The 27198-nt window shown below is 43.6% G+C and overlaps 1 protein-coding gene across 1 annotated transcript in view; it reads left to right on the top strand.

The window, feature by feature from the left end:
- PKN3 (protein kinase N3) overlaps window positions 1-26788 on the top strand; it is a 2242690-nt gene extending 2215902 nt beyond the window's left edge. The window contains exon 21 of the mRNA XM_044058139.1: window positions 25843-26788. Coding sequence (XP_043914074.1) covers window positions 25843-26055 — 213 coding nt within the window. The 3' untranslated portion in view covers window positions 26056-26788. The remainder of the gene's footprint in view (window positions 1-25842) is intronic.
- Window positions 26789-27198: the final 410 nt, after the last annotated feature.

Genomic DNA, 27198 nt, shown 5'->3' with positions numbered 1-27198 from the left:
TAGTTCAAGTTACTGAAGAGCAGAATAACCAGTTAAAAATTCCTTCAACACTCCTTCATACACAGTTTAAATCAATTTAAATACTGTATTTTTTAAAAGAAAAAGTGCATAAAAAGGTACTTAAATTCTCTTATACGTCCAGTTGAATATAACCAAGTTCTTAGCTTGCCAAGCTGAAGTTTTAAATGAAACTGAGCTCAATAAATTAGAATCTGTGACTATCACTCTCAGTCCTTAAATTGGCAAACTTAGACTGCAAGTAACATATTTGCCTAGTGTTTCCTGATCGTCACCAGTGCAAACTCTCTTGACCAGTTAGTGCAGTCCCACTAGATTCTTTTTAGTGCCCCCCCCCAAAAAAAACAGGGGACTGGAGACCGATTTTGAATCTGTGTGTTGAACAAGTCAGTTCAACAAACCAAATTCCGTTTGGTTATGGTTCAATCTATACTTCCATTCTCAGAAAAAGACAATTGGATGTGCTCAATAGATCATCAGGATGCATATTATCTCATAAAAATGAATAAGCACTCCAGAAGATTCCTGCACTTCTGGCTGGGAGCCAGTCATTATCAGTTCAGGGCCCTGCCTTTTAGTCTCACTACAGCCCCCAGGGTGTTCACCAAATCCATGGCAGCAGTAGCAGCTCACTTTAGACTGCAAGGATTCCACGTGTTTCCTTACTTAGATGACTGGATCATTACTGCACCCACCTGGCATCTACTGTTGCGGGCAAGGAACTACAGTCTTCAAACTTGCTCCTCACAGGGGATCACTGTAAACTACAAAAAAAATCCCATCTAGAGCCAACACAGCAGTTAGAATTTATAGGTATCACTTCCTTTCCCCCAGAAAGACTTCAAAGAATAAAATTGCAAGTCAGCCAGATTATTCACAGCAAAAAAGTGACTGCAAGACTGTTGGTTATAAACGTTAGGATCAATGACAGCCACTGTCACTTTAGTTCCCCTTACGAGACTTCACATGCAAATCCCACAGTGGCTCTTGGTGTCACAATGTACTTCACTGAATCAGCCAGTGTCCCATAAGGTATTGATTACCAATATATCCAAGAAAGACCTGAGTAGGTGGCTTCACTCCAATGAAATTTTGTCAGGCCGACCCTTTGTCCCTCCTCAATCCCAAGCCATAGTGATCACGGATGCATCCCAGATAAGGTGGGGGCATTATCTGGGAAAGACAGTCCAAGGCACTTGGTCCCAGTTAGAGGCCAGTTTGCACATCAGTGTTCTAGAGATGAGGGCAGTGCTTTTGGTGTTGTAAGCATTCCAAAAAAACCCTCCCCTTGGGATGATTACAATCCAAACAGACATGTCAGTTATTTGGTACATCAACAAGCAAGGTGGAACCAGGTCTTACCCTCTTTTGTTGAGAAGCATTCAGGGTACGGCAGTGGGCAATTTCATCCAACTGTTTTCTAATTGCAACACATATTCCGGCAGCTCCAACGTGATTGCGGACAAATGGAGCAGGAGCATCCTAATGCCTCACAAGTGGTCTCTCAATCCTTTGGTGATGGAAAGGATATTCCGTCAATGGGACCAGCCTTGCTGTGATCTCTTTGCATCCCCCCCCTGAACAACAAATGCAGCAGCTACTTTGCCCTATATCCCCCACCGGGGGAGTCACAGAGAGATGCTCTCCTTCACGATTGTCCCTCTGGTCTGTTGTATGCCCCCCCCTGCCAATACCTCTCATTTCCAAGTTTCTGAAGAATGCCAGCAGGTCGCAAAACAGGATAATTCTCCTTGCCCCATTCTGGCCTCGACAGATATTGTTTCCCTTTCTTTGGCCTCACCTAATTTAGAGACCTTGAACCCTTGAACTCTGCTCCAGACCTCTTGCCCCATCCAGAGGGACTCCATCTAAATCTTCAAAATCTCAAGCTTACTGCGTGACGACTCCAGTTCCAATGATTGCCAGGCATACTAGTCTCAATGCCCCAGTTCAACGAATTGTTCTAGCCTCCCATAAACCTTCGTCTAGAAGATTATACAACAGCACGTGGCACAGATTTTCAAAATGGGCTGCATAGAATAACTACGACACATATTATGCACCAGTGGATAAGGTCTTAAAATTCTTAGCATCGCTTTTCGATGTGAGAGCGTCCTCCTCGACCATACAAGTGCATCTAGCTGCAATTTCCAACTTTCTTGATGGTTTAAATGATATAGCTCCATTGTCCCACAAACTTTGTAAAGCTTTTCTGAATGGAACCTTAATGCTCAGACATCCGTACAAGGATCCTTCTACATCTTAGGACTTGAATCTGGTACTGCAGTCCATAATTTATTCCTCATGTAAGCCGTCTGCAGGTTGCGCTTTGACGTATTTATCTCTGAAAACCTTATTTTTGATTGCTATTACTTCTGCTAGGAGAATATCAGAACTGCAAGCATTATCTTGCAAGCCTTCTTACGTAACCAGGGTGGTGTTACGAACTAATCCATTCTCCTTCCAAAAATATTGTCTGACACTAATAGCCAGGCATACAACTTTCCCGTATTTTTTCTCAAATTTTCAAACAAGGGTGAATATTGTCCATATTTGCTAGATGTTCACAGACAATTATGTTTTTACCTTCACCGAACAAAAGAATTCAGAAAATTTGTCTAGTTTGTTTCTTTTTCTTCTACTACTCTAGGTAAACCAGTTCCTAAGGTTACTCTTCCTAAATGGCTTAAGGATTGTATAACCTTCATTTATAACAAAAGGAAAGTGCAACTGCCAGGCTCTACAAAGGCACATTCAACAAGGGCAATAGCTGCTTCTGCAGGTTTTCATTCCAGAGCTTCTATAAACGATATATGTGCAGCGGCTACCTGGGCATCCCTGCATACTTTTATTACTTATTACAAGCTGGAGCTGGTCTCTAGGGGGATGAGCATCATTTGGTTCGATGGTGCTCAGGAATATATTTTCGTGAGACCTCCCAAGATTTAGGTAGCTTGGGACTCTGTCCCACACTCAAGGATTAAATGAAGATTGACAACATCAGATAAAGAAGTTATATCTTACCATATTGTTCCATCTGTGTTGTCAATCTTCACTTATCCTTGACATTTCCACCCTTCTTCCCACCGCCTTTTGGGCTTTTTGGTGGGACAGATCTATCCTAATAGATTGGATTTTCCTTTATGAATACAGATATGGTCTCTGATCTGTTATTTCCTGTCTGTCACTGTCTTGTGCAAATCAATCTGAGGTAATCCTGAGAAGGAGCATTATGGGTAAAGCTAAGCTCGAGAGTTTTTGGAAGGCGCGAGCTGGAATAATGTCCGAGTCTGTTCCAAGGTATGGAACCGAACCCACAGTCAGGATAAGTGAAGATCTATAACATAGATGGAACGTTATGGTAAGACATACCCCCCCCCCCCCCGTGATATTAATATTTGGGCTAGAAAACCTGTTTTGCATGGACTGTATGAGGGAATTTTACTACAGTAAATTTTTCTGGAAATGTACATAAATTTTTTCCTATAGGAGGAATTAGCCAGAGTTCCCTCTCTTTAACTGATCTTCAATCAGAAGAGCAAGAATTGGAAGGAGAATGTGCTTCAGGATTTTCTTCACATCCTGAAGATTCTGATTCTGTCAAAAATATGGTTTCAGATTTCCATCAGGATCTTTCTTTTTCAGAAACTTTATCCTAGATGAGAGGTTTTTTTTCAGTGGGATCAGAATGAAGTTCATGATTTGTGGCAGACATTCATCAGTCTGCATCTGTGTTATCTGCTTTTAGAAAATGTTCCTTCACAGCTTGTATTTTACCTCACAGTCAAGCTCCTGTCCCCAAGCAGTCTGATATGTTATACAGGGTACCCCAGGCTCTCAAATAATTGTTTTCTAACCCTAAAGCAGACTATGAGGTGATTTTCCTATTTAAAACTGCTTCTGCTAGTCAGATTTCAGATGTAAAAGGATTAGTATTATCAAAAGATGGGAAAGCTTTTGAGAAATTTGGGAAGAAAGTTTATTCATTTGTCACTTTAACATTCAGAGCTTTAACTATCAGGCTCAGATGTTAAGGTTTTACTTCTGCATTTTGAGAACATGAAACGAAGTTAACTGTTAACCTTCTCTCTTCTCAGGAAAAAGTTCCATGAAATTACTTTTTTGTATCTACCTCTCATGTTATTAAAGATGCCTTAAAAGTTTTCTTATGATGCTGATAGTCTCTAGGGCTGCTGCTTCTAAGTCATTCATAAGATTTGCTTAGTTTACAAAATCTTCCTGAAGATGTTAAAACTGACATTTTAAATCCTTCCCAGGCAAGGAACTTCAAAGACCTTTTACAGCTGAAATGCATGAGAAATGTGATGAGAGGAAAAGTTGAGTCAAGGGGTGACCCAGATCTTCCAATCTCCCTTTTGTAAGGCAAAAAAATGTCCTTCCTTCTCAGCTCCTTTTTCAAAAAAGCAATTCAAGCAACAAAGTACCAACAAACAGGATTTTAAAATGCAATGGCAATGAGGGTCCAAAAATAAAGAGAAAGCCTCTCAAAGTCAAGGGCAGTCCAAAAAGTTAGAATGGCTGACTGCCTTTTCAGGCAACTTTGGTGCTGTCATACCTCCCTTCCAAGGGATTCCCCTTTGCTGCAGTAAACCTAATATTTTGGTTTCCTTCAGTTTTGGAGCAAGTGTTAAATCAGGGAGTCCTAGAATCAGTGCTTGCTGTTATTCGTGTTTCACTGTTGTAGTCATCACATTTGGGTTATCTGCTTGCAGTAGAACTTAGCCGGCCTGAATAACAAAGTCTTCGGTCCTGCGTTGGTTGCTGTCACATCTTCCATGACGTTAGGTAGTCAGGGGTATAAAGCATGCAGCCGACGCCATTACATCAGTCTTTTTTTCCATGCGGTGCCCAACGCAGAAGCAGTTCGCAAGTGCCAGTCAGCCGACTCCTGAAATTTTCTTTTTCGAGTTTCAGAACCAAAGTCTTCAACTAAGCTAAGTACCCCGCTGGGGAAACTTTTTCTTGCTCTAAACCAATGTCAGTAAAAGTCAATAATTGTATTTCTTGTGGAAAGCAAATACCTCATAAAGATTTTCATTCGTACTGCATTCCTTGCCTAGGCCCTGACCACGACATACCTCGCTGTCTGTTTTGTGCCTTATTTAAACAACAAACTATTCGTTGTCGGTATATTTTTGCTTCTAAATATTTTGGTACTCTGTTCAGTTATCCAGATATGGCTTTGGTAAACCACGCGACTGCCGACATCCTGAAAAAATGCAAAGATAAAGACAGAGATAGACTGCATAGGTCCAAAGCTGCCGACGACGCTTCTCCTAAGCTAGTCACCAGTTCGGCGGTACTCAGTAAAGCGCTTTCGCAGCCCCTGATACCTGCTACTTCAGATTTGCAGGCCTCTACTGAGACCCATTCGGAGTCCGGTATGCCACAAGATGCTTCAACTGTGGAACCTGTGGTTGTCTCTACCTTGAATGGGTCCGGAGCCGCTGTGCAGGCACCGGCTTCTGAGGGTGTATTAAGGCCTATTGACTTGCATATTAAACCAACGCCATTTTCTTCAAGGCCTAAAACTCGATCCATGCCTAGAAAACCGATGGACAGTCTGCATGGTCAGGCCTCTATGCCTAGAAAGCAAATTATAAGAATGGCTGAAGACCTTATTACTTTAATCAGGGGAAGCCAATCTTACCCCTCTAAGAGACCTGACAGAGTTTGCTTATGATTCTTCTGATTAGGATTCTGAAATTTCTGATGTTAAGTTGTCTATCTTGCCTTTGTTCTTGCTGTTTGGATTCGGAGCTGATCCTCGGCTCCGACTCTGCCATCTTCTATAGCTCGAGAGCTGTTTTCTGGCTCAAGGTTACCCTTATCCCAGAATGCCCAGCGTCAGCTACCCAGATCTCGTTTGCCGCTTCAGCTGCGAGGTTGCTTCCTTACTGGCTCAGGCTTAGTATAATCTTTTAGATATTATATATTGTTTTTTTCTTGAAAGTTTGTCAAGTTATTGTCTTTTTAGTAAATAGATAATATTCTTTTATCCCTTTTTCGCATTCTTGTGTATTTTAGCTTTGTTGGCCGTTGCCCCATAACTCTCAGGTCTTCTGTTCTCTTGAACTCGTTTAAATTAGAGAGTCCCCCCCCCCCCCCAGGATAGTCGTTTAAATTAGAGGCTTTCTATTCTTTAACTGTAAAAAAAAAAAAAAAAAAAAAAAAAAAAACTCTTTTTGTTCTTGTTTTTATAGTATAGTTTTTTTTTGTTGTGTGGTTGTTGTTACTATAATGTCTAAAGATACTAAGGTATCTGGCTTCAAAAAGTGTGACTCATGCTGTCAGAAAATGTCTCTGACAGATGGGCACACTAGTGTTTATTGTTTGGGCGCTGTTCACCTGCAGGACTCCTGTTCTATATGTCGTCCTGCAGGAGCGCAAAAACAAATTAATCCTTTGGGGATTATTGAAGCTTCAGGATTCTCCGGATAAAAGTACTCAGCCAGCGAAATCCCTTAAGTCTGTCAAGCCGTCGGCTCCACATTCAGAGCCGACTCCTTTACTTGATCAACCAAGTATGTCGGTATCGGCTGGCACCGACAAGACAACTCCTCAGTCGGCTCCATCTGCTATTTTGGAGCTGTCTCGGAGCCATAAGAGACTGAGGTTGTCATCCTTGGAGTCCATCCACTCGGCACCACAGTCACCTTTATTACAGAGTGAACGTAGCCATCTTTCTTCCCACTCCTCTCGAGCCTCTAGATTATCAGATCATGATGTGGAAAGAGTAGTAAGTAGGTTGCTTAAGTCACAGGCACTGGCAAAAAATCTGTCCAGCCCACCTCAACAGGTATCGGTTCCAAGCGCCTCTATTTCTATTCCTCCTCCGACTACTTTTAGCTCGGAGCCAGAGACAATGAATCCGCAGGCAGTAGAATCGTCAGCGCCGGTCATCATTTCTCCTTCGGTTCCGACGTCTGCTCCAATTACCTCAACTGTACTTTCTATCGAGGGATCTGGGTGCCAAGGCTCTCTCGTTGGCTCCGGGGAGGGGGGGGGCAGTGGCATCGGATCCTTGTCTGACCCCGTTCTCCCCCTCAGAGCTTCGGCGCAGGTGAACTTGGCTCCAACATTGGCCTCGGAGCCATCACCCTCGACGCAGAGAAAGACTCCTGTTTCTTCGGATCCAGAGCTTTCCCTGCCTAGAGGTCGGGACGCCTTCGAGGTCATGCGGAGTGTGCTGTCCCCTGAGACAGCTGTACTGCCACCTCCATTGGCTCCTCCCCCCGTGGTGTCTGTGCCAACCTCTACTCCTCCTCCAGACCCCAAGCGTAGGGAACCTATGCCCCAGGACACCCCATTGGGTGATTCCTCTTCTTCTGAAGCCTCCCCTGATCACTCGGAGCCTCCCCGGAAGAAGCACAAGAGGAAGTACATAGACTCCCCTGAGTCTGTCACTTCAGATACAGACAGGGATGAATCAGAAGGGACCCCAAGGTCTCCCTCTGAAGATGTTTCCTTTTTGGCCATCCTTGAAATGTTTAGGCAGAGGAAAGACTGGACTTCCCTAGCCCCTACTGAGGACGAGTCTGTATACCTGGACGCATTCGGTTTCTGACCTTCCACCTCTTGGGTATCTCCTCCTTTTGATCCACAAATTGTCTGTAGTGGCTCAAAAGGCTTGGTCAGCTCCAGATTCTGTGGAACCTACTCAGAGGAGACCAAATAAATTCATTACAGCCCCCCAGGACAAGCAATTCCTCCCCAAAGGTGTGCCCATTGGTGCCATGATGGTAGCAGCAGCCGCCAAGAAAGAGTTAGCAGAGACCTCTTCTTCTGTTCATCCTCCAAAGAAAGAGTCTCAGACGATGGACAGATATGGAAAGTGAATGTTTGCTTCAGCAACCTTTTCAATGAGGTCCCTGAATTATCTATGCCATTTTACACATCTTCAAAGGGATCTCCTGAAAGAGCTTGGAGATACCCTTCAAGATCCTACAGCTGAGGGAGCACCAGCCAAAGTAGCTTCTCAGCTTGCGACTCTTAATTCCATAGTTAACTCCTCCATGAGGCTGATTTCCTATGCAACCGATGGAGCGAGCAGAGCTGCAGGGACAGGTGTGGCTGTCAGGAGACATGCTTGGATGCGGCTGTGTCAGTTTGCGGAACCCTTTCGCACGTCCTTCACCAGTACTCCCTTTGATGGCTCTTTTCTCTTTGGGCCTCGGGTGAAAGACACATTGACCAGGTGTGAACAGGAAGGCAAGACTCTCTCTGCCGTGGGAGTCCATTTTTCCACTCCTTCCAGACCTTATCCCAAGGGTCAGAAGAGTGGAAAGATGTGGTTCTGAAAATCCCAGGGACCCTTGCCTGACACACATGGTGATTTTTTCCCCCAGAGGCAGAGGGGGAAACATCAATAACAGACACCGCCCTCGTGGCGGAGGGGGACCGCAAAACCAGGGTGACAGAGAAACTTTCTCTGCCAAGCCCTTCCAGCATCCCTGAAGGGTTGCCCGACTGCTCATCTCTGGAGGCAGTTGGGGGAAGACTTTCGCTGTACCCAAAAGCCTAGCAAAATATAACAAGAGACAGATGGGTACTATTCAGCATATCCGGAGGTTACAAAATTCCCTTCCATCAATCCCCCAATGAATCGAAAAAGCCCATCCCAGATGTCCCACCCAATCTAAGGGATCAAACAGTCACAGAAGTTTCAAGACTACTAGAAAAAAGAGCCATTCAAGAAGTCCCCTCAGACCAACTAGGATCCGGAACTTACTCAAGATTCTTTTTAGTACCAAAAAAGACAGGGGACTGGAGACCAATACTGGATCTCAGCAGATTGAACAAGTCTGTACAAAAAGAAAAGTTCTGGATGGTGACACTGCAGTCCATTTTCCCTTTTCTGGGTCAGGACAATTGGATGTGCTCCATAAATCTTCAGGACGCGTACTACCATATCAAGATGGAGAAATGCTGCAGGAGATTTCTTCGCTTCCGGGTAGGGGCCAGTCATTACCAGTTCAGAGCTCTGCCCTTTGGTCTCACCTCAGCCCCCAGGGTGTTCACCAAGTGTATGGCAGTAGTCACGGCTCACCTGAGGCATCAAGGATTCCTGGTGTTTCCCTATCTAGATGACTGGCTCCTGACTGCTACCACCAGGCATCAGCTCTTAGAGGCACGGGATTATACAATCACATCATGCACTCAACTAGGCATTACAGTAAACTTTGAAAAATCTGCCTTATTGCACTGTCAGTCTATTACATACACAGGAGCAGAATTAAACACAAAAGAAATGTTTGCAAGATTACCACAGGAAAGAGTTTCCACTATTCGTCAACAAGTGTTAATTCTAATGCAGAGCAAAAGGGTTCAAGTCAGACATGTCCTCCAAGTTCTAGGCTCCATGGCAGCTGCAATTCTTCTTGTCCTATTAGCGCATTTCCACATGAGAATCCTTCAGTGGCTTCTTTTCACGCAGTGGTCTTTCCAGGAACTACCCATGTCTCACATGATCCTGATCACAGAAACATGCAAAAGGCACCTTTCTTGGTGGATGGTCTCCTCACTAGTAATTCAGGGCAGACCCTTCATACAACCCCCTCCAGTAGCCACAGTGACCACGAACGCCTCCCTGATAGGGTGGGGGGGCATTATCTAGGCAGGACAGTCCAAGGCACTTGGCAACATCACGAGTACCATCTGCATATCAGTGTCCTAGAAATTAGAGCGGTTCTCCTAGCATTACAAGCCCTTCAAGACTCTCTTCCTTCCGGGACCATTGCAATCCAAATGGACAACATGTCAGTGGTGTGGTACATCAACAAACAAGGCGGGACTAGGTCTTACCCCTTATGTCGAGAAGCACTCAGACTGTGGCAATGGGCGATTTCCTCCCAACGTTTTCTGATAGCAACGCACATCCCTGAGAAATCCAACGTTCTAGCGGACAGGCTCAGCAGAGTGATCGTCATGCCTCATGAGTGGTCTCTGAATCAGGAAGTTGCAGATCTTATCTTCTGCAAATGGGGACAGCCTTGCTGCGAACTATTTGCCCTCCTCTCAACAACAAATGCAGCAGCTACTTCTCCCTACTTCCTCTTCCAGGTCATATACCCAGAAATGCTCTAGTCCATGATTGGCCTTAGGGACTTTTTTATGCTAATTCCAAGACTCATACAGAAAGCAAAATCGTTGGGTTGCAAAATGATCCTCATTGCCCCATATTGGCCTCGACAAATATGGTTCCCATTCCAATACCTCCACCTTCTGGATCAACCATGGATTCTGGACCTGGTTCCAGATCTACTGATTCACCAATCAGGCGGGTTGCACCAATCCCTTCAAACTCTCCAGCTTACAGCTTGGTTACTCCACTTCCAGCCTTAGCCAGGCTTTCCAGCATCTCCCCAGCAGTCCATGATATTATTGTTTCCTCACATAAGTCTACTACGAGGAAAATGTATGCTAGTAAATGGGAAATGGTTTTCTTACTGGGCAGAGTCTAGAAATTTGGATTCCTTCTCATCTCCAATCCATGAAATTCTTGAATTTCTAATGCATCTTTTTCAGTCTGGTGTGGCTTCCGCTACCATTAGAGTACAACTAGCTGCCATTTCTAATTTTCTTATCGGTATGTTTAATTCTAGCATAATGTCTCATAAGGTCTGCAAAGCCTTTATGAAAGGCACATCTCTTCTTAGACCCCCCAGTTAGAGGTCCTCCCCCTCCTTGGGATCTAAATTTAGTTTTAGCCTCCTTAATTTTGCCTCCCTTTGAACCGGCAGCATCGTGCCCTTTAAAATTTCTTTCTTGGAAGACACTTTTTCTGGTTGCTATCACTTCAGCTAGATGTGTCTCAGAACTTCAAGCACTATGTGTTCGTCCTCCTTACCTGGTGTTTCACAAGAACAGAGTTTCTCTGAGGACCAATCCATCCTTTATTCCTAAAGTCAGCTCAGAGAACAATTTAAATCAATCCATAGATCTCCCGGTTTTCTTTCCTCATCACAGCAACAAGGCAGAATACAAGCTTCACCAATTGGATGTACACAGACAACTATGTTTTTACCTCCATAGAACTAAAGAACTAATAAAGTCAGACCAGTTATTTCTTTCTTATGCTTTCAACAAACAAGGTCTTCCAGTTTCTAAAGTGACCTTATCCAGATTGGTTATCTGATACTATTGCCTATATTTATCAATTACGAAATAAAGAGCTACCAGCTAAACCAAAAGTTCATTCCACTAGAGCATTAGCCACCTCTGTAGCGTTTCAGTCTAGGTTCCCCATAGACTAAATCTGTGCAGCTGCTACTTGGGCAAACCCCCACACTTTTATCTCTCATTACAAGGTAGATATGGTCTCCCGGAGCAGAGCTTCCTTTGGTTCTACTGTTCTGAAGAGTTTGTTCCAATGAGCCACCCGGGATTTTAGGTGCTAGGGATCCCAAACAGCAAGAACAAAGGCGAGATAGACCATTTAACATAAAGAAGTTATGTACCTACCATAACGTTCCATATTAGTTGTCTTCATCTCGTCTTCCTTCTTGTGTCCCTCCCTCCTTCCCCTTTCCTAGAGGATTGTGAGTAGTTCCCATTTGTTTTCACTGGCTGAGCATCTTTTATTACTTCACATGCCAGGTAAATCTATAACTCTTTCCTTGTTTAGGTGTATTGGACAACCAGTTTTAGTAACTGGTTACTGTACTAATGTCTAGTGTGCGCCATCACAAATGAGATCTGAGTTGCTGACGCTGGTTATTCTGGGATAAGGGGTAGCCTCGAGCCAGTAAACAGCTTTCGAGTTGTAGAAGATGGCAGAGTCGGAGCCGAGGATCAGATCCGAACCCAAACAGCAAGAAGGAAGGCGAGATGAAGAAAACTAACATGGAACGTTATGGTAGGTACATAACTTCTTTTTTCCTCTGATGACAAGGATTTACCCTTATCTACCTATGAGGATTCTGATGCAGAGGACTCTATTCCCTCTGCTTCTCCTCCAGAGGATTTCTCTTTTGGTGAATCCTTGCATATTCTTAGGGAGCATTTTTGCTGGGAAAGCCAGGATTACTCTGATTCTAAAAAGAGGCTTAGGGATTTCTTACTCCTGCCCCAACATAGGCCTTTAGCTATCCCCCTCTGTACTGGACATTGTTGATGATGTCTTTTCGGAATCTAGCTTGGCTGCTGATTTTTTTACCTCCTGCTCCCAGAAAACCTGATGGATATTACAGGGTTCCTGACTCTTACAAGTTCCTTTTTAAAAATCCTACCGTGGATCCTGAGACCATTTCACAGGGACCCAAGGGCATTAAGGCTACTACTGCCAAAAATCCTACCCCCTCTGATAGAGATTCCAGGGTGCTGGATAGATGGGGTAAGAAGGTATACACTTCTGAAACCTTGGCCATTAGGGCCTTAAACCGCCAGTTTCTTATGTTGAAGTATCAGCAGCATATTATTGGATTGCTTAAACAGAAACTGATGTTGATTCCTGACTGTGCTGAAAATAAAGATTTGCAGGATTTAATGCATTCTGCTGAACAAGTTGGAAAACATACTTTGCAATGTGGTTTTGATTCTCTAGAGGCATCTTGTAGGGCTGCTGTCACTGGGTCTGTACTTAGAAGGCCTGCTTGGCTTAAGGAGCAGTCTTTGCTAGATCATGTTAAAGCTAAATTGCTGGATGCTCCCTTAAACCAGGACTGCTTGTTTGGCAATAAAGCAGAAGTAGTACTTAAAAAGATGGAGGAAAAAGCTAAATCTATGCAAACTGTTAAAGATTTCCTGCAAGTACAGCCTCCCAGATTTAGTAGGCATTGGCCCTCAAAAAACTGGTCCTTTCCTACCTCTTCCAGGCCTGCTCTCAGACCAGCAGAACACCCAGGCTTCAGTCCCAAGGTTCTCACAGGGCTAAGCAGTGGGGGGGCTCCGACTTACAAAGCAGGGAGTGATAAGACTCCCCCTATGGTAAATTGTCTCAATGACTTAACTTTAAATCTTCCAAGCTCTGCACAACTGACTGTTCCCTTAGGGGGGAAGATTGCCTGGCAGGCAAAAAACTGGGAACTCATTACTCAGGACAAATGGGTTTAAATATAGTTTACCAAGGATACAGATTCCATTTTCACTCTTTACCAACCCCAAACGTTTGGCCAGACCTATCCCCAAATCAGTAAGTGGAGGCTCAAAAGCAGATTCTTGCTCTCTTAAGCATAAGGGCTATTCAGCCTGTCCCAGAAGAGGAACGGGGACAAGGTTTCTTCTCAAGACTTTTCTTGGTACCCAGAAAAGACAACTCTTGGCATCCTATACTGGATCTCTCTATCCTAAACACATTTTTGGTGATTCCAAAATTCAAGATGTTAATTCTTCGCCAACTGCTTCCTATGCTAGGCAAAGATGCCTGGTTGGCAACACTGGATTTAAAGGAAGCTTACCTGCACATCCCAGTAAGGGAATCCTACAGAAGATACCTACGTTTCAAAGCAGGATACATGCACTATCAGTTCTCTGCACTGCCCTTTGGCTTATCTACTGCGCCCAGGGTATTCAAAAATTGCCTAGCTCCAGTCATTGTATTTTGCAGGCAAAGAACTATCCAAATATATCCATGCTTGGATGATTGTCTAATTCAAGCAGAAAACCAGGACATACTACTAAATCATCTGGCGTTTGTACAGAAACTGCTGACTTCCCTGGGGTACACTATAAACAAAAAGAAATCACATCTTGTACCCTGCCAACAAATTGTATTCCTGGGAGCAAGCTTGAACACAACTTCCCAGATGACTTTTCTCACGTCAGAAATAAAAGTTCATTTGACAGCCTACTTCAAACTACTGGCCACAAAGACCCAGCTATCTGCAAGGAAAATACTGCAAGCCCTGGGGTTCATGGCCTCCTGTATTCTGCTAATTCCATATGCAAGACTGCATATGCGGAAACTACAATGGTATCTAAAAAGCCTATGGTGTCACCATTCTCAGGATCTAGAAGCATTGCTTCCTATCATTCCTTGTCTACAGATGGAGTTTCTTTGGTGGGCAGACGCCTGTCACCAAAACAAGGGACTGCCATTCACTCTACCCCCTGCCACCCAAACCCTAACAACGGACGCATCAGACTATGCATGGGGGCTCACTTGGCAGGGAAGTGTATTCAGGGCAAATGGAACCAAAGTCAAATGCACCTATACATCAATCAGAAAGAAATGTTAGCTGTACATAATGCTCTGACAGCCTTCAAGGAGCACATCCTTCCAGGACAATTAATGGTAAAGACGGACAACACCACGGTTATGTGGTACATAAACAAGCAGGGGGGAACCCACTCATACCCTCTCTGCAGACTAGCCATGGCTCTGCGGAACACAGCCTTGAGCTACCAAGTGCACCTACAGGCTCAATTCCTGCCAGGAAAGCTAAACACACTGGCAGACGATCTAAGCAGAAATCTCATGGACCCACACGAGTGGAAACTGGAACCAAGGATTTTCAACATGTTGAGAAACAAATGGGGGAGCCCAGATATAGACCTGTTTGCCTCCCCCCAGAACTACCAATTGAAAAAATTATGCACAAGGTCTCCCCACAAACAAGCTTTGGAAAGTGGATGCCCTGTCCTTCACCTGGAAAAAAACTTTCAGTTTATGCCTTTCCCCCTTTGCCTCCTCTCTCCAAGGTACTACTAAAGATCAAACAGGACAAACCAAGGACGATACTGATTGCTCCAGACTGGCCACGCCAACACTGGTACCCCCTTTTGTGCAGTGTGTCACTGCTAACACCATGGCACCTGACTCAGACCCCTGTCCTGCTGTCTCAGCAGGAGGGCCAGATTCTGCACCCACAGCTTCAAACACTGAACCTGGCAGCCTGGCTAATTACCTGATCTCTCCGTTACCATCCCTCAGTAAGCAAGTGATGGATGTTATTTTGGAGGCAAGGGGACCTAGTACTAGAAAATCCTACACTGAAAAATGGCAAAGATTCTGTTCCTGGAACCAAACTCAGTGGTTGGACACAGCAACGCCCAATTTGCCTCAGATTCTCCAGTACTTAACTGAGATGTTGCACAAGGGCCTTTACTTTTCCTCCATCAAAATTCATGCCTCAGCCTTTTCAGCTCATTACAACACAGAACCACCCCTCTTCTCTCATCCACTGCTGAAGCAGTTCATCTTAGGGGCCAAAAGACCACCCAGGAGAGCTCCTACCCCAGCCTGAGACCTTAACTTTGTATTGGAAAAACTCACTCTACCTCCTTTTAAGCCAGCTGCAAATGCAGAGTTGAAATTCCTTGCTTGGAAAACAGCCTTCCTTTTAGTCATCACTTCAGCTAGAAGGGTGTCTGAATTACAGGCCCTCATGGCAGTGGAGCCTTTCATCATTTTTCATGCGGATAGGGTGTCCCTCAGAACCAATCCCTCCTTCATGCCCAAGGTGGTATCCACTGTGGCTCTTAATCAGTCCATTCATTTGCCAACCTTCTTTTCTAATCCACAGAATAAAGGGGAGAGAATTCCGCACTCCTTAGATGTGCACAGACAACTTCGATTTTATTTGGACAGGACTAAACCTCTCAGGAAATCTGAACAACTGCTGGATGTCCTTCAAGAATGCAACTGCAGTCATAACATGTGGGTTGTCCTGCCTCAGGCAGCCCTCAGTCGGCCGGATTCCAAAGTCTAGGTCCGACGTCGGCTGATGTCGCATTTCTCTCCGACGTCAGAGTGGCTGGAGTATATAAGCATCAGCCGACGCCATTTTCTTCAGTCTTTATTGCCGCACGATGCCCGAAGCAGAAGCAGTTCGCAAGTGCCGGTCGGTCAGCTCCTGTATTCTACGATACCGAAGTCATCAAAAAAGCTAAGTACCCCGTTGGGGACCTTTTCTTGCCTCAGCCGATGTCAGAAATTACTGAAAAAGTTAACAATTGTCTTTTTTGTGGTAAACAAATACCCCATAAGGATTTCCACTCTTACTGCCTCCCTTGCCTGGGCCCAGACCACGACGTCTCGGCCTGTGTAGCCTGTGCTCACTTCAACAAGCGCACTCTCAGGCACCGGGAGGAGTTCGCTGAAGATTTTTTCGGCGATAAATTTGCTTACACCATGCCGTCGGATCTTCCGACATCACAAACTCCCAAAAAGCGAAAAGACCGGGACTGACATCCTCGGCCCGCGTCTACCACCGACTCCACGCCAAAACCTAGCACGAGTGCTCCGATTCCCTCTGAGACGGTCTCTCCACCGCTCTGAACCGAAGACACCGCATTACCGATGACTCCGATTCCTGACATTACTCCGACGCCAGTTATAGACTTTCCTCCGGATACCGAAACCGAGGAAATGCCCAAGACCATTGCTGTAGACAAGGTCACTCCTGCACGTGGAGCTGCCAGGCCTCCTATGGCCATGTCTATTAAGGCCTACACTAGGGCTAAGGCAGCCAGCAAAACAAAGCATATTACTTCTAAATCCTTACCTCAGCCGACTCTGGAGACACAAATTATGTCCATGGCTGCGGATTTAATTTCCATGATTAGAGGTTCACAGGCCCATCCTGAGAGAGCATCCCAGCCTCCTCCTGATAAAAGGCCCCGGGTTGAACCCTCTGACCCTACTCCTTCAGATGAAGACTCTGAGGGCTCTGTCCACTCTGATAGCCAGGAAGAGCTCTTCCAGACCTATGAGGACTCGGATGCAGAATATTCCATCCCTTCGGCCTCCCCTCCTGAGGATATATCTTTTGGGGAAGTTCTGCACACCATGAGGGAACATTTCAAGTGGCAGGGTCAGGAATATTCTGATTCTAGGAAATGCCTTAGGACTTTCCCTAAGAAGCCTCAGCACAGGCCCTTAGCTATTCCTCCTGTGCTTGATGTTCTGGATGATTTGTATTCTGACTCTAGTGCTACCCCTGATTCTCTTCCTCCTGCTCCAGCCAAGCCAGACAGGTATTACAGGGTCCCAGAAACTCATTCCCATTTATTCAGGGCCCATACTGCTGATTTGGAAACTATTTTACAGGGGCCTAAAGGAGTTTCAGCCTCCACCTCAAAAAATCCTTTGCCCTCCAACAGGGAAGCAAGGTCATTAGAGAGATGGGGCAAAAAGGTTTACACATCCACTACCTTATCTATGAGAGCTTTAAATTGCCTTTTTCATATGTTACAGTATCAGGATTATCTCTTAGAAGATTTACAAAAAACATTAGCTTCTCCTGATCCTTTAGACAGGAAGACTTTGCAGGAAGCTGTACATAACACTCAGCAAGTAAGCAATCACTTCCTGCAGTGTGGATATGATGCACTGGAAGCTTCATGTAGGGCAGCTATGACAGGGGCAGTGATTCGTAGACATGCTTGGTTAAAAGATCAACCTCTACCAGATCATGTAAAAGCAAAACTTCTGGATGCACCTTTGGAAAAGAACAAGCTTTTTGGTGCATATGCTAAGGATGTGTTAAAGACCATCGAAGAAAAAGCAAAATCAGTTCAGACTGTGAAAGATTTCCTCCAGGTTCAACCCCCCAGATTCAGTAGGAATTGGCCTTCAAAAAACTGGTCCTTTCCTAATCCAGAAAAGTTTCAAAGGGGTAAGAACAGACGTGGCCGAGGAAGAGGCCAATACAGAGGCCCTTACAGGTGACGACAATGGCAGCCAGGAAACCAAAGAAGTGACGCAGGGGTTTCACCTGCCCAACAACCACAAACTCAATGACTTTCCTCTACTACCACCTACCAGAGAACAACTAGAAGCTCCCTTGGGCGGGAAATTATCTCTGTTTGCAGAAAACTGGCACAGACTGACAAAGGACAAATGGATTTTGGACATTATAGACCGAGGGTACAGGTTTCATTTTCATACCTTACCAAGAAAACAAGGCATGCCAAACCTACCACAAAAGCAAAGGGCAGAGGCTATCAAGCAAATCACTCTGCTGACTCGAATGAAAGCAATAGAGTTCCACAACAAGAACAAGAACAGGGGTTTTACTCAAGGCTGTTCCTTGTTCCAAGAAAAGAATCTCAATGGAGACCAATACTGGACTTGTCCGCATTAAACACCTTTCTCATAGTACCAAAGTTCAAAATGCTGACTCTACAGCAACTCCTTCCCATGCTGGGCAAGGAGTCGTGGCTGATTACTCTGGACCTCAAGGAGGCATACCTGCATGTCCCTATCAGACACAGCTGCAGAAGATACCTCAGATTTCTTGCAGGGCCAGAGCATTATCAATTCTCAGCATTGCCATTTGGCTTATCTACTGCCCAGAGTATTTACAAAATGCCTGGCTTCAGTAATTGCTCATTGCAGGCTCCAGGGTATACAAATTTACCCGTACCTGGACGACTGCCTCATACAAGCGGACGACAAATTGATGTTGACAAAACCTGGATTATGTCATACGATTACTTCAAGCTCTGGGATACACAGTCAACTTCCAAAAGTCAAGACTGCAGCCATCCCAGCAAATAATCTTCTTAGGAGCCAAACTAGACACAGCCTCTCAGATGGCTTACCTGACAGAAGACAAGCAAGAGAAGTTAACTCATTACTTCAAAGGTTTAGCAAAACTCACCCAGATGACTGCAAAGAGATTCCTACAGGCCCTGGGTTACATGGCATCCTGCATTCTACTGGTTCCATTAGCAAAACTACACATGAGAAAGCTTCAATGGTATCTAAAAAGCATTTGGTCTCAACACAGCAACAACTTGGAGACAATCATACCACTCATTCCATGCCTACAAAAGGAATTCCTATGGTGGGCCTCGGTGAGCCAGGAAAACACAGGTATGTCATTCAAAAATCCACAGATAACACAGACCATGACTACAGACGCCTCAGACCTTGGATGGGGGGCGCACATGGAAGGCAGGTGTATACAAGGACAATGGTCTCCAAAGGAAACACATCTGCATATAAACCAAAAGGAAATGCTGGCAGTAATGCATGCCATCGAGGCTTTTCAACACCAACTCCAGCAAGGCCATTTAATGATACGGACAGACAACACCACTGTGATGTGGTACATAAACAAGCAGGGGGCCACCCACTCTTACCCCCTTTGCAGACTGACAATGCAGCTTTGGGAGAAATCACTGAGCCTAAACATCCAGTTACAATCCCAGTTTGTTCCAGGAAAAGACAATGTGTTGGCGGACAGCCTAAGCAGGAATTTCACAGATCCACACGAGTGGAGGTTACATCCGAAGGCCTTCAGACAACTCACTTCGACATGGGGCAAGCCAGAAGTGGACCTATTTGCCTCTCACCTCAACCATCTTCAACCAAAATTTTGCACAAGGACATACCATCCAAAAGCTTGGAAAATAGATGCCCTCTCATTCAACTGGAACTCCTTAGCAATCTATGCATTCCCACCTCTGCCACTGATGACCTCAGTATTACTAAAGATCAAAGCAGAGAAGCCCAAGGGAATCATAATAGCTCCGGATTGGCCAAGACAACACTGGTACCCACTACTACGGAGCATATGTCACACCAGGAGGTGGGCCCTCCCTCAGTGGCCTCTACTTTTGACTCAACACAATTTCAAAACACTGCATCCAAACCTTCAGACACTGCAGCTAACAGCCTGGGAGATCCCATAAATAACTTCAGCTTATCTCTCTCCAAGGAAGTTCAGCGGATACTAACAGAGGCTCGAAGACCATCCACCAGAAAGGTTTACTTAGCAAAGTGGAAAAGATTCAGCAATTGGAATACCAGCAAGGGACATGATGCATCATTGCTGAACATCCCACTTATCTTGGAATATTTGGCAGATATGTTAAAGAATGGCCTCTCATATTCTTCCATAAAGATACATGCATCTGCTATTTCAGCTAGATGCAACACTGATCCTCCTGTTTTCTCTCACCCCTTACTAAGACAATTCCTCAGGGGAATCAAGAACATTAAGCCACCACGAAAGGCCCCAGTGCCAGCCTGGGACCTCAATTTTGTCTTAGAAAAACTGACTCTACCTCCTTTTGAGCCAGCAGCTTCAGTTGACTTGCAATTTCTCTCATGGAAGACAGCTTTCCTGTTGGCAATTACTTCAGCAAGAAGGGTTTCGGAGCTACAGGCCCTAATGGCAATACCACCCTTTATTATTTTCCACAGAGACAGGGTTTCATTAAGGACCAACCCTACTTTTATGCCAAAGGTGGTATCTAGGGTTTCTCTAAATCAAGCCATTCATCTGCCTGCTTTCTTCCCCAATCCTGAGAATAAGGGGGAAAGACTTTTGCATACCTTGGACATTCACAGACAACTTCGATACTACCTGGACAGAACCAAGGCCAGTAGGAAGTCTGAACAACTTTTTGTAGCTTACGCCCCTGCAGTCCAAGGAAAAGCAATTTCAAAACAGACTATTTCTAAATGGATTGGACATTGCATCAGATTCTGTTATTCCTTTCATGGAAAGACTGTTCCAGCTAATGTCAGACCACATTCCACCAGAGCTACAGCCACCTCTACAGCATTTTTAAGAGGGGTGCCTACCAAGGACATTCTAGAAGCTGCTACATGGAGCTCCGTGCATACATTCTCCAACACTACAATCCCCTCTATATTCCAGATCCAGAGCAGGCTTTGCTTCGGCAGTCCTGCAGGGTTTGATTGCCTCACCATCTCTTTCCTAGAGCATACCTCCTCCCCCAGCTAAGCTATGGTATTCTACCCACATGTTATGACTGCAGTTGCATTCTTGAAGGACATAGTACAGTTTTGTACCTAACATAAATGTAGATGTCCGATAGACATGCAACTGCAGTCGGATTTTCCCTCCCTCCATACCCCTCTATGCCTAGGGTCCACTCCTATCCCTGTTACTCTTAGCTGGGGATATCTGTTATGGTGTATTTGTTTTATTGCTCATTTATTTGTTTGGAATCCTGTTTTTGTCTTCCAATTTGATTACAGCCTTCCTTGGAGGGCACCTGGCATCTGGGGCAAGAAACACTGAAGAAAATGGCTTCGGCTGATGCTTATATACTCCAGCCGCTCTGACGTCGGAGAGAAATGCGACATCAGCCGACGTCGGACCCAGACTTTGGAATCCGGCCGACCGAGGGCTGCCTGAGGCAGGACAACCCACATGTTATGACTGCAGTTGCATGTCTATCGGACATCTACATTTATGGTAGGTACAAAACTGTACTTTGCATTTGCTGCAGGGGCAGAGGGGAAGGCCATTTCAAAGCAAACCATTTCTAAGTGGATAGGCCATTGCATTCATTTCTGCTATAAGCACCATGGTAAGCCTACCCCACAGGGGATTAGACCACATTCTACCAGAACTGCATCTACCTCTACAGCCTTTCTCAGAGGTGTCCCTACCAGGGACATCCTAGAAGCTGCTACCTGGAGTTCTGTACATACCTACACCAAGCATTACCATTTGCCAATTTTCTCTAAATCCAGGGCTGGCTTTGCCATTGCAGTCTTGCATGGCCTTATAGCTGGTCCTAATGCTGTTTAATTTCCTCCTCCCATTCTTAGCTTTGGGAATCTACCCAAATGTGATGACTGCAACAGTGAAACACGAAGAACATAGTACAGTTGTGTACACTTGCCATAAATGTAGATGTTCGAGTGTATTCACTGTTGCAGTCCTAGTTACCCTCCCTCCCTCCAGCCCCCTGACTTCTATTGGCTATACCTCTATTCTTGCTTACTATGTTTAAAGCTTTTTGGTGTATTTGCTTTTTTGTTGGCGGTATAACATTATGTATATATAATTGCTTCCCATTATGGGGGCACCTGACATCTGGGGCAAGAAAAACTGATGTAATGGCATCGGCTGCATGCTTTATACCCCTGACTACCTGACGTCATGGAAGATGGGACAGCAACCGATGCAGGACCTAAGACTGTTAATCAGGCCGACTGAGGGCTACTGCAAGCAGATAACCCAAATGTAATGACTGCAACAGTGAATACACTCGAACATCTACATTTATGGTAAGTGTACAAAACTGTACTTTTTAACAGCTGGACAAAATTGTTTTATTCAAGGATTTTTCTGGTACCAAAGAAAGAACAGACTTGGAAGCCAGTACTAGACCTGTCCTTTTCTCAATCTTTAAACATGCATGATTTTCTATTAACACTTAGTTGTAGCCTCTTTCAGTATCTGCTGCACTTCCTCAGAAAAAAAAGGTGCCTGAAAGATCAAAACTTTATCATCCAGACAATCAAATGAGATTTCAGATTAGGGTGCATCAAACAACTTCTGTCTTGTGTGAGAAAATTTAGTCTGTGGGAAAGTTTGTTGCAATTGCCCTTGGCCAGTTTCAAAAGAAGGGAGACCCAACTGTTGTCTGAGCCAAAAAGGGTCACTGTTATCTTTTGGAGTCCTCCTGGATTTTTAGAACTCTGAAAATCAGTGGAAAGGCATACAGCGATTTTCATTCCACAGGTGTGAGGATGGCTCTGCCTTCCAGGGCTGTATGCATAGAATCAATGAACAGAATTTCTTTTAACTGTTTTTTTTTGAGTAGAGACAACTGGATCTACTTGAGAGTTTCCCCACAGTTAAATCAATTCCTGGAACATCTCCCAGTTGCACTTTCCATTTGTGAGAGTCTGTCCTAGTCCTACTTAGCTTGTGTACTACAATGTTTTGCTCTGATGGAATGTATGAAGCTTGAAGAGTCAAACTGAGCTGAGTTGCTACCTCACTAGCTATTGCAACTAGTCTACAGAATGGATAAGATCTGGTACCTTCCTGTTTATGTACCACATCACTGTAGTGGTTGTCTGTGAAACCTTTCTGTGATCCACAAGATGACAACATTTTAGGGATTTTAAATATTTATTACTGCTATCATCTGTTTTGACATGTATGTGGTTTTATGTCTCCTTTTTGCTCCAGAAACCTTATGCTTTTATTCCATCTGATTTTACTGGCATCCAGGCAATGCACTTATTAGCCAGTTACTGAAATGTACCCAAAAAGACAAGTTCAATGACTCTCCCTTCTGAGTTTCTCTTTTTACACTGGGAGAGCTGAAATTAAACTGTTACTCAGTGTGCAGCCATCTTGGAAGTCAGATAGTGGGCTATCTTTGGCAGGAGATCCCACATGTGATGAATACTGCAACAGTGAAAAAGGACAATCTGATGATGTAAGTTTTCATTCTTCCCCAATATATGGGTTCAGATCCAATACTTGGATCCGACTCTGCTGCTGCTCTAGCGTGTGGCAACAAACAAACTCACAAGTTCCTTCCCTATCCATAACATTACCACCCCTAAAATCCCGCAGATCTTGTTTGCTGCTTTAGAGTTCAAAAGTGGTCGCCTTCAGCTCTCGAGTTTTCCATGAAAGATAAGTTACTTCTTATTTTTTGTTTCTAACTTTAACGAATTACTATTTCTTCCATTGTAATCTGAAGTCGCATTTATCAACTTTTCTCATTTACTTCTAGGAAAAATCTCCTTCTCTTTACCTTTTTAACTGTTTTATAGCTATTAACAGAAAATCTGAAGTGGAGTAAAATCCTAAAGCTTTTTTTGTCTTTTACCAGCTGTTTTTCACCATTATTGTGACAGTTTATGTTGCAGCTTTATTTTTCCATTTTGGTGTCTGCATTTTATTACTATTTATATTTCTTTTATATACAACATTTATTGTAATTCTTTAAATTCCATTACTACAATTATAGTGATTAGGACTGCAGTTTTGATCGTGAGTTTCTACGGACAGGAAAGAATAAACTGATCTGATGTTGTCAGTCTTCACGTAATCCTTGACTGCGGGGCTTGGTTCCGAGCCTTGGAACCGACTGTGCCGTTTACTTCAGCTCGCACCTTCCAAACTCTTGAGCTTGGCTCCACCCATAATGCTCCTCTCTAAATTATGCCAAATCTTGTTTGCTGCTTGGTGTGTCAAACGTGTGCAACCTCTCTCGAGCTTTGGCAGTTTACAGTAAATCTTTTCCTTGAACTTTCTAATTTGCCTTCTTATATATCTATATTTCTCTTCCTTAGTACCTTTAATTATTCTACCCTCTCCTGTCATTTTTTCTGTGCCCGTGTGTGATCTTTTTCCTCTACCTTTTGGTAGACCTCTCTTGCATACCATCGCTGGTACTATCTTTACCTGTTCAGGTATTTTCTGGCTGCCACAGTTGGTACCCTTTCTCTTTCTGTCAAAAAAAAAAATTCTTTCCTGTTCTGTCTTGCGAGTGTGTGTCTGTCTTTATCATCACTAAACCTTCTTTTTCTGGAATGGCTGTTAAACCTGGTATGACTGAGAAATCTTCTAAGGGCACCTCTGGCTTTAAGAGGTGCCACAAGTGCGATAGGAAGAGTCCGAGCTTGGATCCTCCCGTGCTTAATGATTTTTAACGTATGATTTGAATACATTAAGATGTGGGAATTGTACTGCACTGTGAGGTGTCAGTGGTTGCAGAGCCACCTAGATTGATTGAGTGATCTGTGAATGAATAAATGTTACTTTGAATGTAGAAATGTTTTGTATGAGAGAATCAGGACTCATTAAACAGTGGAAGTGACAAGTACTTCTGTTTTACTTTACAACTGAGCTATTGTGACCTATCACCCAGACGTTAACTAAGTATTGTAGCTTGGCCACTGTATATATAGGTTTACCTTTACATGTGCGTATTGCACACGGGCGACTGTCAAATTTTTGAAAGACAGTTTTCAAGTTCTGAAAACTGCGAACGGAAGACGGTTTGAATGTGCAATGAGCGAATGCACAGTGAGAGTCGCTCATTGCACATTCGACATTTAGGGGCAGAGCGCACTATAGTGGGGAGTTGGAAATGGTTCCATTCCCCGCTGTAGTGCGATCTCGGAGTTAGAATAATAAAGAAGGAAGGTGTGGGGGTGCAGACCCCCACATGGGGGGGTGCTGGGGGGCTTGCCCCCCTGCATTACACGGCATATACTTTTGTTGTCGACATGCATGTTCGAAAAACAGCGAATCGGCTGTTTGATTTGCTGCTTTTCGAACATTAGAAACCGTCACTTTTTCCAGTTACGTTTTTACGATGTGAGGATATGACCACTCGCACAAGTGTGATTCGAGGTTTTAAAGGTAAACCATATGTATATATATATATATATATATATATATATATATATGTCTGTGTGGATCTATTATAGATTGAACAAGCACAACAACGCCGACATCCAGAATATCAAAATTATTGAAACATGGAGCTGACTACACCAACAGCAAGTGTAATAATAATATACCAACTCCAAGGTCGTATAGTCCCAAGGGGAAGGGAACATTTCCCTATCTGAGGATTGTTGACCATCTGTTTTTGTCAACCAAATAGTTTTGAACAAACAGACATTGACATTGTGCACATACAGCCTTGCGTTTGAACATCTATTTTGAAATACTTCATTATAATTCCATTTCAGGATTTGCAAAGTTAAGGAGATGTTGATGCAGAGTCTGTGCCATTTATTTATGACACAGCATTCATTAATGTCTGTATTACACATCTGTTTTAGCCTGAGTACATTCTGCATTGTTTTTGTATTATTTACAGGGTTTCTGCAGAAATATTTTTAAACTGTTTATTAGTAGATCATCAAAACTTAATCCATTTGATAAGCAACTTATATGGGGTGATATTATACCTCTCTCTCTCTCTCTCTGGGTGCAACAAAAATCACATTTGTAGTGTCTTTCTTATTGAAAAAAAACGCTAGAATGATTTTTCACTAGATGAGGTGTGGATAACTTCACTTGTTTGGTATAATTTCTGTTAAATTATTGTAGAGAATTCCATTAACTCAATATCATTCCTGTATAACAGGCTGTTGTTATTTTGAAACAGGAGATTGACTGGGATGCTCTGCTGGTCCGAAAACTAAAGCCCTTATTTATTCCTACATTAAAGAGTCTCACTGATGTCAGCAACTTTGACAAGGAGTTCACTTTACAAAATCCCATTCTCACACCCTGTCATGAACATCGTTCCCTCACTGCAGAAGAACAGGCCAAGTTCAAGGGATTTGACTACATGTGTGAGCTTTTTCATGAAGTTTAACATTGTTCAGCTAATTTTCAGTGGATGAGTCATTGAAGTCAGCAGCTCTTGCAGCTTCATTTCATTCCTGCATATGGATCAGTATGGTTAAAAATAATAGTAATATCTAAAATACCGTGCCTAAGATGCAACCTTTCTTTGCTTCAAAGCCAAGTGCTTGGACAGAGCTACTACTACTACTTAGTGAACTATTGGTTTAATAGGCACCTTTCTTTCAGCATTAAGTCCACACAAGTCTGCTGTGAATCCATTGGTGCTGTGCCAGAAAGTATGGGAAAGATATGAGACTAATATGACACTAGCAAATGAGGTAATCTCTCATTGTCAAAAGTGTGCCATCCGTGTAAGAGTTAAAGCTGTGACTGATGAACAGTCATACTGTGAGTACTCAAATGTATTCATAATGACAGGGCTTTAACATGTTGGTGTGAAAATAGCCAAGATGTTTAAAGTTCCTGCTCTGACGAAAAGGAAACAAAAAAAGTCTTTCATGTTAAGATTTAACATCATTAATTTTGGTTCTGAGTGTTTGCTATGGATGGGCACTTGGACTGAACTTAAGAAAGAATGCTAAGGAACAAGACTGCTGGTCAGTTCTGCAATAGCCCTAACAACTACGTCAGTCTTTTAGTGAAATATTCAACATTGTATATTTATTCGTATTTTTGACTATATGTCTAAAATGAATTTTTGATAGCATATTTACATTAAAGTATATTAAAGCACTTTTGCAAGTAATGTTTGTGCCAAGTCAACTGTTTTGCTTGTTTTATTGACCACTGCAAAAAATGCAAATTACTATTTTCAAAATTCTCTAGCACTAAAGTAAAAAAAAGTGTGTTTTTATTGAATTTACTAACAGTAACATATTTTTTTTTTATAAAAAGTGATCTGAAGTAGTTTACTTCATTTTGGTCTTCAGCCTGTGGGAGTACGGATCCGTATCGGATCCAAGCTGGCAAATATTATTTGCATCAGTTCCAAGCTCCAGACTCCTCCCCTTACCCATAATACACCTCCACTGCCTTCCATCCCTAGATCTCGTTTGCAGTGATTTGCTTATACATCGTGTCTTCTGAGCTCCAGCTAACAGTGGGTTATTTAACTACTGTAAGTAGAAAACTTTCACTTTTTTTTCGTCAG

Source organism: Protopterus annectens, chromosome 16.part0, assembly GCF_019279795.1.
Source record: "Protopterus annectens isolate FY-2018-M chromosome 16.part0, PAN1.0, whole genome shotgun sequence".
In the NCBI taxonomy this organism is placed as follows: domain Eukaryota; kingdom Metazoa; phylum Chordata; order Ceratodontiformes; family Protopteridae; genus Protopterus; species Protopterus annectens.
The sequence above is the reverse complement of the archived record's forward strand: the minus strand, read 5'-3'. Positions and strand labels throughout refer to the sequence as shown.